The 18900-nt window shown below is 47.6% G+C and overlaps 1 protein-coding gene across 2 annotated transcripts in view; it reads right to left on the bottom strand.

Moving 5' to 3' along the window:
* Positions 1-18900, bottom strand: part of SMARCB1 (SWI/SNF related BAF chromatin remodeling complex subunit B1) — a 31032-nt gene that overhangs the window by 6850 nt on the left and 5282 nt on the right. For both annotated transcript variants that reach the window (XM_019665413.1, XM_019665415.1), the window contains exons 3-7: positions 18209-18338; positions 14258-14395; positions 12544-12671; positions 5757-5923; positions 1281-1471 (exon numbers count right to left, since the gene is read on the bottom strand). In XM_019665413.1, coding sequence (XP_019520958.1) covers positions 1281-1471; positions 5757-5923; positions 12544-12671; positions 14258-14395; positions 18209-18338 — 754 coding nt within the window. The remainder of the gene's footprint in view (positions 1-1280; positions 1472-5756; positions 5924-12543; positions 12672-14257; positions 14396-18208; positions 18339-18900) is intronic.

Genomic DNA, 18900 nt, shown 5'->3' with positions numbered 1-18900 from the left:
CACACCTCACGCAGGACTTCCACAGGAAGTGGGAGGCGTAGACCAGACACCACCTCCCCTCCACTCTCTGGGCCTGGGGCCGTCTATGAAACAAAACCATGTGGTCAGCAGGGCTGCTGCAGAGTTACAGGAGGTGACAGATGCGCCATCAGCCTGGATGCTGGGAGCACAGACCCCCAAGGGGCTCAGCAGTTTTCCAGGACTGGAACCTCAATCCCTGCGGGTGTATGGTCATTCCTTCTCTCTTGCTCAGATTTACAGGAAGCCATAAGAAAGCTGTCTCTTGGGAATTCTGGGAGAACCAGCTGAGACACAAACATACTCACAAGCCCCATTACTTGTTTGCCTTTGCAAAAAGACCTTCATACTTACTCCTCATGCACCGTGTTAAGCTTTAGTCCCTAAGTAATAACCACCACATGTGGATGATGACAGTTTCATGAGCAGAATAAATCCTAACATCCTGTTTTGATGCAGGGATACTTAGCACCTCCCCCACCACACACATACCATCCAAACGTGGAAGAGGAGCTCAGGGGGTAGGGCTGGATATGACAGAACAGTCCTGAGGCGGCGGAGCACCACTACTCAGTTAATACTTGCTGAGTCCTGCCCCCTGCTAGGCCCATGCTTCACACTGTGGGGCCACCATCAACAGGAAGGCCACGTCTGTCTATCAAAGAGCCCCTGTCCCTGGTCCATCCCCCACCTCTGCACACAGGACTCTGGGCCAGGATGTCATTCTGTTTACAATTCCACCTTTGCAGGCAGCCTGAATTCAGCTCTTTATCTTCCACGGCACCCGGTATGCGGTCCAGCCACGGGAACTCACCAACTGATCTTTGACTGAACAATGGCAGATATGATAGTAAAAAGCAGCTGCTGGACTTCCTGACTCACACGAGCCTTGTTTGAGACAGAATGCAAGTCCATCAGACGAAGGGCCCTGGGGTGGACGACCCTGACAGAGGCACAGGCTGAGCAAGAATGCAGGGAGAGGGGTGTGAAAGGCTGCTGGCGGCAGTGTGAACCAGGGCAGTGTGGGGTGGGTGGAGGACTAAGGGGACAGATACACCATCTCCTTAGATCCAACCCCACTGGGATGGGAGATGGGGAGCCCTGCTGCTGGGCCACACGAGGCAGGGGGAGAGAGGCTGCCCACAGCCAGACCATACTGCAGGCTCCAGAAAGTCCCAGAGACATCACCATTCACAGGGAGAAGTCTTCTCCCCAAAACACATTTGCAGAGGAATGAGGGAGGGACCCGTCCATGATCCTACCTGAAGGCATAGGTCTTCTGATGCCAGCTCAGCTGTCCCCGAATGCTGTAGGCGATGGTGGTAACAAACTCCCCGCCTAGCCCCAGCTCCGAGCATAGCTTCAGGGCGAACTTCTCTGGTGAGTTCTCCTTCTCTGACATGTCCCACTCGAACTGGTCCACCAGGGAGATGTTCCCCACGTGGATGTTCAGCTGGGGCCAGAACCAAAGAATTCAAGTTAGAGCAGTCAGAACCCACTTAACCCAGGGGCCTGAGGAGGTAGGACGGCTTGCTCTGGAGCCGCCAGGCTGGGCTGGACCCTGCCCACGACTTACTCACCAAGAACCATAGCTGGCCCTTGTCCTCCTGGCTGCAGTTCACCATCCGCAAAATGGGGCTGACCCCACAAACAACTAGGGTGGCCACAAGGGATTCTGGCTCAGGGCCTAGCACAGTCACCTTTGAGGTAATACCATGAAATGGCCCCAGGCCACCTGAGTCCCACCTCACCCCATTCCTGTCCCCTTGCTCCCTGACCTCCTAGCCAGTGCCCCTTTTTCTGCTCTTCGGTCCTACTAGCCTTGATCTTGACGTGATTACACTAGTCAGCTCAACTGTTACTCATCAGACACGGTCCCTGAGCCCTCGCCTGAGCCACCATCTAACCCCTTACTCCGTCCCTTTACAGAGCGTGCACCGCTCAGAAATCATTTTGTTAAGTGTGCTCACAGATGCATACCCCACCTTTACCAGCCCACAAGGTGCAGCAAAGACTGGGAGACGAGCAGAGACCCATGGCCAGCTCCTCCACAATGCTCCCAGCCTGCAGCCAGGAAAGGGTCCAGGCCCTGTGTTTGCACCACACAGACCAAGACAGAGCCTGTACCCCAGGAATGCCCCACCTATGCCTGTCCCCAGAGACCACCACCCCACACAAAACCATGCCTACTCTGAAACTGGGCATCACTGAATCCCACAGGAAGCACTCTTCAGGGTCCAGCTGTGTTCATTGGGCATCATGTCCACAAGACTTCCTCCATGGCTGTGTGAGGCTGGGACTGTCCCTCACTGCTGTCCAGTATACTCTGCCATGTGACAGGCCACAGTGTACCTGCCCATTCACCCCACTCTCCTTGGGTGCTCAGCTTGGCCTTTTTTTTTTTAAAGATTTTATTGGGAAATTAGGGGAGGGGAACAGACAAGTTGCTGTCTTTTTGTTCTTCAGTCTAGGTGTAGAGAACGTCGCTTCATTGGCCCATGTTGGTATTATCATTGTACTCTTCCCGGGTGAGGCAGTTGCTAGCCGGCCATTGGACGGCCGCTCATGGCAGCTCACACCAGCTGCTGGCCACTCACGGCAGCCTAGATCCAGGTCGAGCTGTTGTTCACCATCTTAGCTATAGAGGGCGCAGCGTCACTGGCCCTCATGTGGGATCTGAACCAGGGTCCTGCTGCTCAGAGCTGGCGTCCCAAGCCAACTCTTAACCAACGCACCACTCGGCCGGCCCTCAGCTTGGCTTTTAAGACAAGGATCAGGGCAGGCAGTAAGCTGGCCACTGCTCAGGGTCCAGCCCGCACAGGTACTTCTCCCTGCCTTCAAGAGGTATGTGGGGCTCCACCCCATCCCAAATCTGTTCACGAAGCCTTATAATCTGGGCCGTGTGAGCCAAGTTCCACTCACGACAGCCGAGTCCCCAGTGCTGATCTGTCTCCATGCTACGCCCACAGTGGGCGACCATCTTGGGTTTTCAGAATGGAATCAGAAGAGCTGCCCTTTCTCCTAACAGGACCTGATTTCCCAGTGAACCACGTCGGCATTCTAGGACCAGAAAGAATGTGAAACAGCAGGCAGCCCACAGAAACGCATCAAATAGGACGTAACAGGACCAAACAGAACCAAAGAGGACCAGCCAGCACAAAGGTTCACACCCAGCAAGCCCCGCCCTGGGCACGACATTAGTCCTCAGGGCCACCACTAATTGGCCATGAATGATTTCATTGGTTAAATATTAATAATATATTGTGTGCCAACCAAGGAGAGGCACAGGAGAAACAATGGTGGGTAAAACAAAAAGTTGGCTTCATGGGTTGACATCCAGCGGGAGGAGAGACAGACCTAAGTTAAACACATGAATGTATATCAGATGGTTGCCAAGTGCTAAGGGGGAAAAAAAAGGGGAGTGGTAGAAGATGCAGGGTGGGCCACGTTAGCCAGGAGGCCCAGGAAACCCTCCCAGGTGAGGTAACACTTTAGGAAGAACTAAATGAGCCAAGACAGCAGGCTTGTGGATCCCTGGAGAGAAGGCTCCCCAGCAGAGAGGGCCCGAGGTTGTCACAAGTGCTCCAGCTTCCAGAGGGGTCTGGGAAGCTTGCGGAGCAGAGAGACACTGGCGGCCACTGAGACCTCCGCTGGAGGGAGCCGTCTGGTGGTGGCAGCGGTGGAGTGGTGAGGAGTGGCTAGACTCTGGGTGGGCTCATAGACAAGGCAGAGCCAGGATCCCTGACCAAGAACGCAGCCCTGGTGCCGGTTTCTCACCTGTCTCCCCAGACTCAACCTGTATCACCCTACATACCTTTACAAGCCCCAGGAAGGGCCCAGCCAACACCACCAAGTCTGATGGTTTGACTTTCAGAAGCACTAAGACCCCAGGCCCACAGAACTGAGCAGAGCTGACCTAGGCCAGGTACCCGGTTAAGGTGGCCAGGCCTAGGCTTTGGTCCCAGTGTCACTGAGAACAGCTGTAAGTGGCTGCTCCGAGATAAGGCACTGCTTTTTGAGAAGAGACACTCAGGTGCTATTGCTCCAAAGATTCCTGTCTTCTGCCATGTCCCAGGAGCCAGGTGACGAACAACCTCATAGAAGTACCTGGCTCTTTTGAAATCCCAGTTACACATGGGAAGCCTTCCGTTTCCTCACCTACAAGACGGGATACTGTCCCCTAGGCCTCTGGCCTGATGAACATAGCACTGTCGCACAGCAGCCGGGCTTCCCTGGGCCAGCTGTGTCTGACCCCAGAGCAGGAAGCCCTCATGCCACTGAGCCAGGCAGGAAACCCAACCTGGGGACAGCCTCCAAATGGCCTACCAGTCGATGTCATCCTATGGATCGGGATTATGGGTGGGTTAGAGGACCTGAATAGGTCCCACAGCTGACAGCTGTCCAGTTATCAAGAAAGCCTCTGGTCAGGGGAGCAAGTGGCAGTCCCAGGCAGAGTTTTTACTGCCTGACAACTTTCTGTATAGCTGCCCATAAGCCATGTCGGGATAAAAAAATATATGGCACTCAATTCTGAGAAATATATCAGGGAAGCCAGCTGGTCAGACTCATGAGGACCCTGTGTGGGGCTGACCTTGGCCACTTGGAACCCTGTGGTGTATGTGGCTAACCCTGTAAGGCCATGTCCTCACCAAAGTTACAGGACAAAGATGTAGCACAAAGTGGAGTCCTCAGGGCCATACTCCAGAGGTGCCAGGCTGCACATGGTGAGGCTCCCAGTACTGCAACCAACACTCCCCATTGCTCTCCCAGGACACACCCCTTCTTTCTCAATCATGCCTTTTTTTCTGCTAGTTGGCCATAATGTGAAACTGAAACAGGCTAAGAAAAACAAATTCGTATTTCTCTCAAAAGAAATTAACTAGTAAGGAAACTGAATCAGTAATCAAAATCCTTCTGACGAAGACCTGGACCTTGTGAATGTTCCGAACATTTAAGTAAGAACTAACACCAATCCTTCTCAAATTCGGCCAAAAAACTGAAGAGGAGGCAACACTTCATAATTCACTGCCCTAATACCAAAGCCAGGCACTACAAGAAAGGAAAACTATAGATTGATATTCCAACAACAACAGAACAAAAACCTGATTCAAACACGGGTAAAGGACCTGTATAGACATTTCTTTAAAGAAGATAGACACATGGCCAATTATCACATGAAGAGATATTCAACTGTTACTAATCAACAGGGAAATGCAAATCAAAACTAAAATGAGATAGTACTTCACACCAAGCAGGCTCTGTAGCAGGCAGGCCAGGGCCCAAATCCCAGCTCTACCATTTCTAAGCTGGGCAGTTTGGGGCAGGTGGCCTCACCTTCCTACATGCCCACCTGTTCATCTGTAACATGGCAGGTAAGGCAGCATCTACCCCAGGACTGCGGCGGGTTACTGAAAAAGTATGGTGTGTGCTTGGCCTGGCCAGCCTATGGGAAGAGTGGTAGCATGCTCACTCATCTGTAGGCTTCCCCGCTCTGCCCATCAGCTGGCTTCATCTCCTTTGAATGCTCCCAATGTGATACCTTACTCAGAGCTGTCAGCCCCACCCTTCCTGGGGTAGTAAGCAGAGCCACATGCTGTCTGAAAGACAGCTTTCCAGGAAACCTGTCCCACAGCATGGACCCCAAAGACAGGCTTCTATCAAGGACTCCACGTACCCTCAGTGCCCCATGACCCCCCCAGGACAAGGAAGGCCCCAGCGCATGGAGAGAAGCTACCTACCTTGATAATGACACGTTGGTCTGACTGGTCCTCCAGGATGCTGTCTGTGGGATAGGACTCGATCTGCTGTCTGATGGCAGAGGCGATGGCTGGCACGAACGTCAGTGGGTTCAAATCTAGGTCGTCACAGAGGATTTCCGAAAACATCTCAGGGGTCATGAGCTTCTCTGAGATCAGGAGAGAGAGCAGGGATTGCTGACTGATCCCAGGGACTAATCTCACTGTACTTGGCCCTGACCTCCCCCATCTTCCTCCTCTGCCAAACCTATTGAATGAAGATGAGGATGACAAGGAACTGAGTGTGACCCTCCCAGACATGGCAGGGAGAGGAAACAAAGGATGAATATCCCCTTTCTGGCCATCATTCCACATACACCTCCTCCTCCACACCCCTAGGGGTGGTCAAGGCCCTAAGTGTTCCCCTATACCAGGTTCTCCCAGCTCCCAGGCATAGAACTACACCATTAAATAAGTTCTAACCAATGAGATGTTTGGGAGGAGGGGAAGCAAAGGTACTTCAGAGCTGATGTGCCGCATCCACACTCTCCTCTCCTCTTCTGACCTAGGCAACCAGGCAGCCCATGTGAAGACACAGGGAGAAGACAGCCATCTACATGCCACGGAGATAGTCCTCAGAGGAAACCAATGCTGCCAACGCCTTGATCTCGGACTTCTAGTCTCCAGAACTGGGAGGAAGTGTATTTCTGTTGTTTAAGCCCCCAGTATGTGGGACTTTGTTATGGCAGCCCTAGCAAACTAACACAGGTTCCTTCCAATAAACCACTTTAAGGCCAGTGCCCCACTGGAGAATTGAGCAGATGCATGTCTGTCCATCACTTCCTAACCAGTAGAAAAATCTCAGCCTACTGGATTTACCCATATTTTTGTTTATCATGTTCTTCCTTCCTGATGTTCCAAAGTTTCTTCTTTTGTCTTTTCCCTTCTTTCAGAGATAATATTAGGCTGCTTGAGGCTGTTTACAGGCCTTCCCTCAGTTTCTTACTGTAGGCAGCGCACACACTCAACACGGTGACAAACATGGAGGAATGTATGGATCCTGGATACGTAACCACACTAGGCATGAGCTCACAGGAACCGTATATGACTGGCCAGACTACAGCAAGGTACTGTGTGATCAAATGTTTTCTCTCAGTTCTGCCCTGCTCTCATAACCCAAACCTTAATGACCACACACCACTCTGGGATGAGCCACAGAAAAGAGATAGCCAAGAATGAATTCCCTCATGAGCACACAGCATGATTCCATTATCAAGAACCAAGTCTGCTTAACAGACAACCAACCTCACTATTTCCAACCTCACTAGCCCAGAAGAAGGACTAAAGAGCAGCCATCCTAACAGATCCCAGTCACTCAGCCAGACTGTGTTCAGTAACTCATATGGCAAGCAACTGTAGTTTATTTTGATGTTTGCAGCAGGAAGCTGAAAATGCTGGGGCTAAGCACCCTGAGTACATTGTCCACAGCATTTTAAAAAATTAACCTTTTCAGTTTGTGGTAATTGTAGATTCCTATGCAGTCTTGATTACTGCAGCTATGTATTAAGGCTTGAGACTAAGAAGACTGATTCCTCCCACTTTATTCTTCTTTTTTCAAAGTTTAGAATAGTTTTGTCTGTATCTACAAAAATCCCACTAGGATTTTCATAGGAATTTCATTAAACTCCAAGTTTAGAGAGAATTGACATCTTGAATTTTCTAATCCATGAACGTGGCTGTCTGTCCATTCATTTAGGTCTTCTTTATTTTCATCAGTGTTTTATAGTTTTCGGCATTCAAGTCCTATACATGTTTGTTAGATTCACACCTAAGTATTCCTTTGTATATTGAGTGATTATAAATGGTAATGTGTTTTTGAGTGTCCACATGTTCACTCATAGTATACATAAATACAATTGATTTTTTCCATGTTTACCTTGTATCTTATGACCTTGCTAAATTCAGTTATTCTAGCAATTTTTTTTTTTTTTTTGTAGATTGCTTGGGATTTTCTATATAGACAATCATGTCATCTACAAATAAGGACAGTTTTATTTCTTCCTTTCTGACCCGTACCTTTAATTTCATTTTGCTTTATTGTATTTCTAGCACTATGTTGAACAAAGTGGTAAAAGTAGACATCTTTGCCTTGTCCCTGAGCTTAGGGAGAAAGTGATCAGCCTTTCACCATTAAATATAATGTTAGCTATAGGATTTTTGTAGGTGTTCCTTACAGTTTTATGTGTAGCATTATTTGTAGCATTCCTTTCCTTTTGACATCTGCAGGGTCTGTAGTGATAGCCCATTTCATTCCTAAATTTGGTAATTTGAATTTCTCTCCTTTGTGGTCAGTCTTGCTAGAGGTTTGTCAATTTTACTGATCTTTTCAAAGTACCAGCTGTGTTTCAGTACCTTTATTGTTTTCTGTTTTTAATTTCACTGATTTCTGTCCTTCTCTTTATTATATCTTGCCTTCTGCTTGCTTTGATTTCATTTTGCTCTTCATTTTCTTGGTTCTTGAGGTGGGAGCTTATATTTAAGACTTTCCTTCTTTTCTAAAAAGTGCAATGGTGCTACAAATCACCGTGTCATCAGTATATTAGCTGTACCTTACAAATTTTGATGTTGTATTTTCATTCAGGTCCATGTATATTTTTTAACTGAATTGAGGTTTGTTTTATGACCCATGGTATGGTTTATGTGGTATATGTTCCATAGGGACTTAAAAAGAATGTTTATTCTGCTGTGTTGGGTGGCGTGTTCCTCAAATACCAATTAGACATTGATGGTTGGTGGTGCTGTTGAGTCCTTCTATCATCTTGCTGATTTTCTGTCTAGTCATTCTACCAGTTGTTGAAAGGGAAAAGTTGGTCTCCAATATAATTGTGAATTTATCCGTTTCTCTTTTCAGTTCTATCAATTTTTGCTTCACAAGGTGTCTAGCTCTGTTGTTTAGTGCAGACACATTTAGAATTGCTATGTCTTCTTGGTGAACTGACCCTTTTATCATTATTTAATGTCTCTCTCTAACTCTGGTAGTTGTGTTTTTGCTCTTAAATCTGCTTTATCTGATACTAATACTGCAACTCCTGCTTCCCTTTGACTGTTTGCATGATGCATCTTTTGCTACCTTTTTACTTTCAACCTACCTACCTATATCATTATATTTGAATGAGTTTCTTGTAGCTCACATCATTGGGTCATTTTTTAAATCCACTCTTCCGATCTCTGTTTGTTAACTAGTAATTATTGACGTATTTGGGCTTAAATCTGCCATTTTATTTTTATTTTCTGTTTTCTTTCTCCTGCCTTCCTGTGGGTTACTTGAACATTTTTTAGGATTACATTTTGATTTAGCTATACTGTTTTTGAGTATATCTCATTGTATAGCATTTCTAAGCGGTCTTCTATGTATTTATTACATTATACATATATAACAGTCTACTGGTTTCTTCATTTTACCGTAAAGTATAGAAATCTTACTTCTCTTTATGTCCGTTTACCCTCCCCCATTTATAATGTAATTGCCTTAAATATTTCCTTTACATACATTTAGAACCACATCAGACAGTGTTATAATTTTTGCTTCAACTGTCAAACATTATAATTTAGAAAACTAAAGAGGAGGAAACCTGTTGGATTTACCCATATTCTTGCTTATCATGTTCTTCCTGATGTTCCAAAGTTTCTTCTTTTGTCACTTCCCTTCTTACAGCCATCCTTTTAGGTTAAGACTACAGGCGATAGCTTTCCTTCATCTGAGGATTCCCCCTTCATTCCTAAAGGATATTTTCACTGGGTGTAGGATTCTGAATTGGCACTTTTCTTCCACTGCTTGAAAAACACTGTGCCATTTCCTCCAGTCTCCATGGTTTGTGATGAGAAACCTGCTGTCATTGTAAATCTTGCCCTTTAGATAAGATTTCATTTTCTCTGTCCTCAAGATTTTTGTTTGTTTGTTTAGTTTTCAGAAGTTTAATTATGATGTGCCTTGGCATCGATTTCAGGTTTATCCTGTTCAGGTTCGCTCAGCTTCTTGAATCTGTCATTTGGGATTTTTTTTAAGCATCCAAGGTGATCACATGGAAACAAATCTCTACAAACTGCTTCCTATAGCCATACCCTGTGGTATAGACCCACAGGACCCTGATAACCCTTGGCCTGTGTACAGGAGCAGGTTCTATACCTTTCCCTGAGGCAGCTCATGGCCCTGCCCTAGGATTCCCTCATTCCCCTTTGGGGCCAAGGTGGCATCTATGCAGGCATGTGCTCCCTTTCAGCTGCTCTTTCTTTTTGGAGGACTTTAACACTCCCCTAGGAGGCTGAATGTTGAGGCAGATGATGTCATATTTCACCAGTAACTCAGATAAGCCCCCTTTCAAGTCCTTCTCAGAGACGATAACCTCAAACTCATTGTTAACTGACGTCTACCAAGGGCTTGTCAGAGACAAATCCTGGTTAGAAAGGATGGCCTGAATAACATGGTTCACTCATGCTTCACATTTTTAATCCCTTTGTGATAAATACCCTCATGCCCACCTTTAAGGTTATTTGAAATTTAAATTAGTAATTGAATATGACTTAAAAAAAGAGCAAATCAACAGCAATTTTGAATATGTTCTTTCAACTACCATGCCAGGGGTGTGGTCTCCTAACTAACAGATAAGAATCACAGCCCTTAGACACACTAAATATTAATACCACTCTGGGCTAAAGAAGAGTTCACAGAACAACACTCTTTGAGTCTTCCAAGTGCTTGTACGAAATTACATTTAGTGGGATATGGTATGTTACATGAGGACTATGAGGAAAAGCCTGGAGAAACCCATGGTGGAGTTCATGGACAGGTGCTGGTCCTCATTACATTATACTGTGTTCTCTTCATGAGGGCTGTGGGAAGAGATTCTGCTTCTTCTGAGCCACCGGCTGCTGCTAATCTTGACCACACTGAGAACTGTAGAACCAATCACCATGTCTCTCCCTGTCTGGTTCTAAAAGGCTGAGAGTCATGCCCATCTCCTAGCAATGGATGCCTACTGCATTGTAATTATGAACCAGAGCACTGGCTTCATTTTATACCTCCTAGTTTCATCTTCCCCTTTATCCAGTTTTCCCTAACCACTCCTTTCTCATTTGCTTTATTCTTTTACACCAAGCAGCCTGATATACGCTGCCTTATATCCCTTCTGAAACGGGGCGAAGGTATAAATAAATAGCAGGAACTCTCTATGTGTTGTTGTTGAAAGAGAAGTAACAAGACAATACATGTACTGATTCAATATGAACGAAGTTCCTACGTTTGGCAAGGTTCTATGTTAAATGCTATAAGAAAACCAGCAATAAAAACAAAGTCCCTGACCTCAAGGGGTTGAAATGGAGAGGGAAAGAGATGAATTAACAAATAACTGTAATGCAGGCCAGCTGAGATAAGCAGGGAATGGTATGACGGGTGATGCTCAGCACTGCTGGTGGCCTGGAACCTGTGAGCTATCCCATCCCCCGTGCTGGGGCAGCACCAGTGCACTGCACCTGCCTCCATCTACACTCATTACAACCTCCTGGAACTGCTCACTGATGTCTCCCCTCACCCACATCTCCCCCTGGCCACATCATCCCTTTGCCAACATCCTCTTGTCAGCTAGCCTGTGGGCCCTAGAAAACAGGCATCTCACCTCTCAGGCCTTGTTCCCAGGGCTAGGCAGAGGGACCTTGGACTCGGGCCCGGCATGCCTATTGCCAGGGGATGACCAAAGGAAGTAGCCTAATCCTTCCAGAAATCTCAAGGCCACCGTGTATCAACAACCACACACATTCCTCCATGAGGAAATCCCCTCTGGGAGAAAAATGTTGTAAGCTACTATGTTATTATGGAAACGTCTAATAGCAGGGGGAGTTTTCGCAATCTAGGGCACCACAACCCAACAGAAAATTCTGCACCAATTATGAAGACAAAGAAACCAGGATGATACTTAAAAGATAAGTAAAGAAAAATAAAGTTATTCTTGGCACTATAATTACAACTATGTTTTAAGTATGTTTGCATATGGAAGTGACTGGAAGGAAAAATGAGAAACTGAAAGAAACTATTAGGGTGGTGATATTCTGGTGACTCTAAACTTTTATTCATTTAAATATTCACTTTTTTGGTCTGAATATAAGTGTTTGTTGTAAAAAGTCTAAAAGATTAAAAAATAAAGGAAGAAAAAAACATGTGTAATCTTCCTACCCAGATGTGCTAAGGACTCTAAATGCTCTAATGGATGTCTCCTCCTAACCTTTCTATTCTACGTTTGCACAGAAAGTTACATTTGGACTTTGGGAGCCAGCGAAGAGCAGGAAGAGCCGGGATCTGACCTAGGACTTCAATAGTGAGGATGGAAAGAAGAATAGAGAGGGTGAGGGCAGGCCTCCCAGCCAAGGGGATGACAAGAGGCATGAGTATGCATGTGGAGCAGCTAAAAAAGCAGGGTGGGAAAGGCTGCAGGGGAGATGCGTGGAGGGCCACGCAGCAGCATCAAGGTCACCATCGATCTCTCTGGACTTGTAGCCTGCATGCCAGGCCCTTGAACTTCCCATGTTTATGGTGGGGAAGAAACCCGAGGCTCACGTGCCCAGCCCACAACAAATGGTGGCAGAAGCAGGATTTGAATCCAGAGTCCACACCCTCTAAATCTACGCCACAATGCTGCAAATGCTGTTTTCAGAATCCAGAACCCGCCTGATGGGCAGCAGGCAGGAATGGGGAGTGTTCACACAGTGGACGGTCTAGGCTGTGCAGAGCCCCACATACCATTCATGTTCCAGGTAAAGGCATCCCTCAGCTTCTGCCCATCGATCTCCATGTCCAGCCGGATGGGGACCAGCACCTCAGGCTGGGATGCATTCTCGTGGATCACTGCTGGGTCATGGTCATCAAAGCTGGAAGTGACGTGGCAGGAAAGTCATCAAGGAGTGCTTGGGTCCCCATGCCTAGGGCCCCCCTTTCTGCACCACTGGTCACTGTAAACCTGGCTGGGGGGAAAGTCCACTTCTTATGGCGACTTGACAACTCAGTACTGAGTCAGCAGAGATGAGACCAGCAGGAGTCCCAAGCAACAGGCACAGAGCTCCACACTTTATGGACACATGGGAAAGGGAGAGGGAGCTGCTGATTTAGGCAGTAGGACAAGACCTGGACATACTCTGACGGGAGGGAGATTTAAGTCCTAAAGCAGGCAGGACTTTCACAAAAAGCTGTAGGGAAGGAATTTCCAGAAGAGGAAATACTAAAGCAAAGGCCGATGGGCAGGGCGAATGGAGGAGCTACTGGGGCGGCAGCAGCCAGAGCACTAAAAGTGGGATGCAGATCAGGTGGGGGACAGCGTGGGGGATGCTCAGAAGCTACAGGGTCAAGGTGCCAACGGTTCTTCAGCTCAGGTTGCGGAATCCAGTCTCTGCCCTGAGGGAGCCCCAGGAGGACTCTGAGCACGGGCTTTACATGGTCATGTCTGGATTTTAGGGAGACAAAGAGGAAAGAGATGGGGGAATTTTGGAGAACAGGGAAAACCTAAGGGCATCGAGGAATACAGAGAGGGCTGAGAACTGCTCTCAGAGCTTGGGGCACGGATAACAAACAAACAATAAGCACACTGCATGCCAGACATGAATGCTCTGGGAAACACAAACAAGGAAAGGGGCAGGAGTGGCCATTCTAAACGGGGAAGGCAGCCCTGAGAAAGTGACATTCCAATAGAGATGGGGAGGGAGGGAAGAAAGGGAGTGAGCCATATACGATAGATACTAGTGTGAGCAAGGCTGGGCTGCAGAGATGAATGTGGAGGTGGGAGCTATGTCCTAATCCTTAGAACCTGTGACCATTACCTTACATGATGAAAAAAGTACATTACATGAGGGTACTTTGCAGATGTGATTAAGGGTCTTGAAAGATTATCTGAGTGGGCCCTACATTACATCATGAGTGTCCTTATAAGAGAAACAGGAGGAGATTTCACATACACCGAGGAGAAAGCCATGTGACCACAAGCCAAAGAATGCCAGCAGCCACCAGAAGCCGGAAGAGACAGGCACAGATTCTAGCCCCGGAGCATTCAGACGGAGTGTGGTCCAGCAACACCTTGATTTTGGCTCAGTTGAAACCCCTGGCCTTCAAAACTGTGAAAGAATAAATCTGTGTTGTATTAAACCATCCAGTTTGTTGTGATTTGTTCCAGAAGCCAAACTAACACAGCAGGAGTCACGTGGATGGCATCTGAAACCATGAGAAAAGGTCCAAGGACCGTACCCCCAGGAACTCTACTCCAGGTACTGAGGAAATGAGGAGACAGCAGTGAAACTAAAGCAGGCAGAGCCGGAGCAAGCCAGAGACTGGCGTCCTGGAAGCCGAGGGAAAAGAACTTCATGGAAGAACAGTGTAGAATTTCGGGGAACACAAGGTCAAAGCTGAGCCTTTTTCTAGGGAGGACACGGACTGAGGCGAAACCAGTGGAGAGGGCAAGGTGGCTCACCAGAGAGGGAAGGTTCTCTTCTTATCCCGGCCCATGCGGTTCCTGTTGATGGTCGTGGAGCATGGCACAGCATCCAGATGGTGGGAACTGTTGGGCAGTGTGGGCACCCACTGGCTGTTCCTCTTGGCTTTCTGTTCCCTGGGAAGACATGGGGAATCCCTTCACTCAGTCTACGAGCCCAATACCACCCACCAGGAATCAAGTTGTGGTTAGTGGTTGCCCACTGTGCCCTTGTTGGGCTCTAGGCCCCAGTGGGGACCTCTGGGCACCCCAGACTCTGCAGGCGTCTATTTCCTAGGCTCCCACCAGCACACGCTCGAGGAACCCAAGCTAGAGGAAAAGTGCAAAGGTACCACAGAACATGGCAGAGAAGCCCCCAGCCCAGTGCATGAGCCATAATGTGACATACTATGTGCTGGGCATGGCTTCTCAGAAACACTGGCCCTTCTGTAGGGAAGGGGGACACAAGAAGGTGGCTTTCCAGAGGAGAGAAGCTTTAAACACTGAGTTGGGGTTCTCTGGGGTGGGGAACTGAAGGGGGCAAGGCATTTCAGGAGGAGCACAGACAACAGCAGATTGTGGGTTTGGCTAGGGCTGGAGATGTGGGACACAGAGAGAGGTCCCAATTACAGGGGATGGCGTGTTCCGTGAGAAAATGACTTAATTCGGCAGGTGGCTGGGAGTCCCCAGAGGTTTGAAGTAGGGAGAGACATGATCAGACTATTATTTAGACATGCATACAGGCCAGCTTGAGAGGGCGTAAGCAATGCTGCTGGCCTCCTGGCTTCCAGACCACTAGAGATGAGATGTGGTATTGGTAAATACGTTCAAGAAGAAAGTGATGCTCAAAGTAATTTCAGTATCCCATATCTCAAAAAAGGTTCACTCTTCTCTCCAAATTACAGGTTGCTTTTACTACTAGGAAAATGCTAAAAGCTATTTTGTATTTTAAACTGAGGTTCCAGTGCTGGATTTGCCAGACAAGGACGCTCAGGTTCCCACTATGGTCTGCATGATCCTTTATCATCCTCGGGGCTGCCTTCCCCAGTAAGACTGAGCAAAGTGAGGACAGCGACGGTGCGTAATTCACCTACATAAACACCTACACCATGTCTTCTTCAATAATGGTTTGCTATAGCTCAGAGAATGTGACAACCGCTAGATTTCCTGTTGCTTTGACAGTGCCCGGAGGGCCAGAGATGCAGCCGGCAGCCCTTCCTTTCTCATGGTGGTGGGGGCAGAGGCCATGATCAGCCTGGGCCTGGGGCCTTTAACTCTTTTCTTTTTTAAAGCTGGGGACACTTGCACCTCAGAGGTTTAGGTCAGGGAGCACCCCTTGATTGAGGGCTAGTCAGGGAGGATTCACAGCATCCAATCTGGCCAGGACTTCATCGAGTCTCCTGTACCCAGGTCTAGCTTGGATCTTATGACTGGCCTTTACCTTATATCAGAGACCTGGGAAAACAGAGAACATGGAACGAATCTGGACAGGGCTTAGAGCTGGCAGCAAGACCGGGGTCCCTGCTACAGCCTATCTGGGCCAGTGGTTTCCAATCCTGTTTCCAATCCTGGCTACAGGAACTCAGAGCACAAAATTTTAAGTGGTACATTCCTGAGCCCCACCCAGATCAAGTAAATCCTGTCTCGGGGGAGGGCCTCGGAGTATGGATTTGTTACAACTTTCATGGGTGACGCCAATGCACTGGGCCTACACTTGGGAAGCACAGGTCTAGCCCACCACCTCTTTCGTGAGCCTCCTAGAGCTCTGAGGTTCCCCCTCCTCCGAAATCCTGCCCTAACTCAGTAGCAATCTGGTTCAACTCCAGGTCTTTGCTGCCCTACCAACCCCTCCTCCTGTCTGGTAGCTGTCTCAAGTGGACAGTGCAAGTTATGTCACAGACACAAGTGAGCGTGAATACAGGTCATACACAGAATCCGAAAATCTGAATCACGTAATTCAATCCTCTTCCACTGCCAGGACATCTACCCGAGGGGGGGCAACCAACCTCTGCTGGACCTGCCCAGTGAGGGGGAGGGGAGGTGCCAGTCCTCCTGTGGGGCTGACTGGACAGTGGGAAAGCACTTTTTGAGCATAAAGCCCATGGAAGCAGTTTCCCTCGAACTTTTATCCCCCCCATCCCCCTTTTGTAGTTATGACCTCCTGGGTAATAAGACTCTACTCCTCCCTCAGCTGTTCCTCATATGACACCATCATTAAGAAAGTGTTTATCACCCCACAAACATTTCCCAGCTGACGTGTGCAGACTTGAAAGTCCTATCCATATGTGTCTAATTTCCTTCTGCCACTTCCCTGGGAAAGTCTAGCCATCCTTATGTTTTTACCACATCCCTCGGAAAGAAAGAAATCTGTAGAGCACACATTTATAACGCTGGCCAGGCTGGATCTGTGCCACCTTTTTCAGTGGGGGGAGGGTAGATTATATAAACAATCCAATAGTAAAGTTGAGAGAAAATCTGAAAAGAAATGATTTTTCATAACTACATCACTAAAAACGATAACCCTCTCGGACCCCCTTACTGCTCCCGGGGTTTGTGCACATAAATGCATGTGTTCTTGAGAACTGAAAGTGGAAGGTAGGTTCTCTGCATGAGAACCATGCAGAGAGAGCTCACGTGAACCATGTTTTCAGTTGCTGCAGAGTCTACTACCATATACAGGGTTATATCCTAGTCCATTCCGGTTGGTGCACCTTCACTCACACAGCCTCTCCCTAAAGCTGGACACTCAAGTGGCTCCGTATTTTCCTTTATTATTCACAGTGCTCCCAAGGGCATCTCTGTATATATAATGGTTTTTGGTGGTGGTAGTGTTCTTTTAAATTATTTCTCTGGGGGCCGGCTGAGTGGCTCAGTTGGTTAAGAACGCGAGCTCTGAGCAACAGGCTTGCCAGTTCAATTCCCACATGGGCCAGTGATCTGCGACCGAATTAAGCTGCCGCTGAGCTGCCAACAGGTGGCAGGATGGCTCAGCTGGTGAGAGCACATGCTCCTAACAAGGTTGCTGGTTCGACTCCCGCATGGGATGGTGGGCTATGCCCACCCGCAACTAAGATTGAACACGACACCTTGAGCTGAGCGGCTGTGAGCTGCCAATGGGCAGCTGGATGGCGACTGGACTTGGAAGCTGAGCTAGCTGCGCCCTCCACAACTAAGATTAAAGGACAACAACTGGGCTGTTTGCCTTCCCCAATTCCCCAACACTATTCCCCTCCCCAATTCCCCAATAAAATCTTTTAAAAAAAAATTATTTCTCTGGAACAAATTTCCAGGGGTGAAATTAATGGGCCAGAGAACAAAAAAAATGTTTGATGTCAAAATGCTTTACAAAAAGATCACATCCATATATACGCCACTGTAGCATTTGTGAGTGCATCTCTGTCACACTTCCTCAATTCTTTATGTTGTTATTATTTATTTATTTAACTTTGAATTTTTAAAATTAAACATAAGGACAAACATCATTCCCTGTGTTTATTCCTTGTACTTCTGGTGTGGACCACCCTTTACCTAGTAATCTATTGGAGTATTCAAGTTTTTCTTATAAATCTGAATGAATCCTCTTTCTACAACGTAACTTCCCAATTACTTGCCTGTTTGTTACTGTAAACACTCTTAAAGATTCTAAATTTATACATTCAAATCTATTGTTTGCTTCTTTTACAACTTTATGTGAGCCACTAATTGTTCTGACAGATTAGTCACACTTTCAAAGCATTCCTAACCACTCTCCAGAATCTAAGACTTGGCTTACGTTTCTAGGAAATTCCAAAGATATAGAAGAAACTTAGAAAACCTGGCTAAGATGATTTGTAAGCACAGTGGGTAAAGCGTTGAAAAGTATTTCTGTTCGAATTAACCCCAACCAGCTCTGGAGTATGAGAATAATACCCATGGGTGTCCCAAGAGCTCGTCCCGGCCAGGGTGCAATACCTGAGGTAGGTGGGGGGCTCCGTGCTGATGGACACGGCCTTGTACTTCTCATCGTTGCCATCCAGGATCTCTTCCACCTCTGAAGCTTTTAACAGAGTCACGCTGGTTGCCAGGGTCGTGTATCCATGATCTATAACCAGAGATGCCGCTGCGGTCACCCTGCTGGGGGAGCAGTGAGCAGCAGCAGCCAGTAGATGCAGCACATCGAAGTCCTCACATGCAGGAGGTGGGAAAAGCAGGTGTCAACCTCACTACTGCTGAATGCTGGCCTCTTCCAAAAGGGCAATCTGGACAGACCACTTTATTTAGAGGTCCTATAGGGCAAACACTCCCTGAGGATTTCCTTGGACTAATTTGTCCCGGTCACTGGCTCGGGGCAGAGAGAAAGTGCACAGGGCAGCGACAACAGCTACAGCGCAGCACAGCCAATGGGGGCTCTCAGGAGAAAAGGAAGGCTCCAGAGTAATACCACCAGTGGGAAGAGGTCTGACACCACTGCAATCCACAACACGAAGCCAAGTGGAGAGATGGAATGAAAAATGAAAAATACTTTCTTTTAAAACAAGAGCCCAGAGTTGGAAAGAGCTGCTTCACAGTGAACATGAACTCCTGGCCCTGAGGCAGTCAACACGTGCTACCTGGGACACAGGACAGGTTCTAGACAACTCAACCCATAGCTTTTCTAGGGAAAC

The sequence above is a fragment of the Hipposideros armiger genome, unplaced genomic scaffold (genome assembly GCF_001890085.2).
Source record: "Hipposideros armiger isolate ML-2016 unplaced genomic scaffold, ASM189008v1 scaffold_443, whole genome shotgun sequence".
Taxonomy (NCBI): domain Eukaryota; kingdom Metazoa; phylum Chordata; class Mammalia; order Chiroptera; family Hipposideridae; genus Hipposideros; species Hipposideros armiger.
This window is presented reverse-complemented; position numbering and strand designations above follow the sequence as displayed.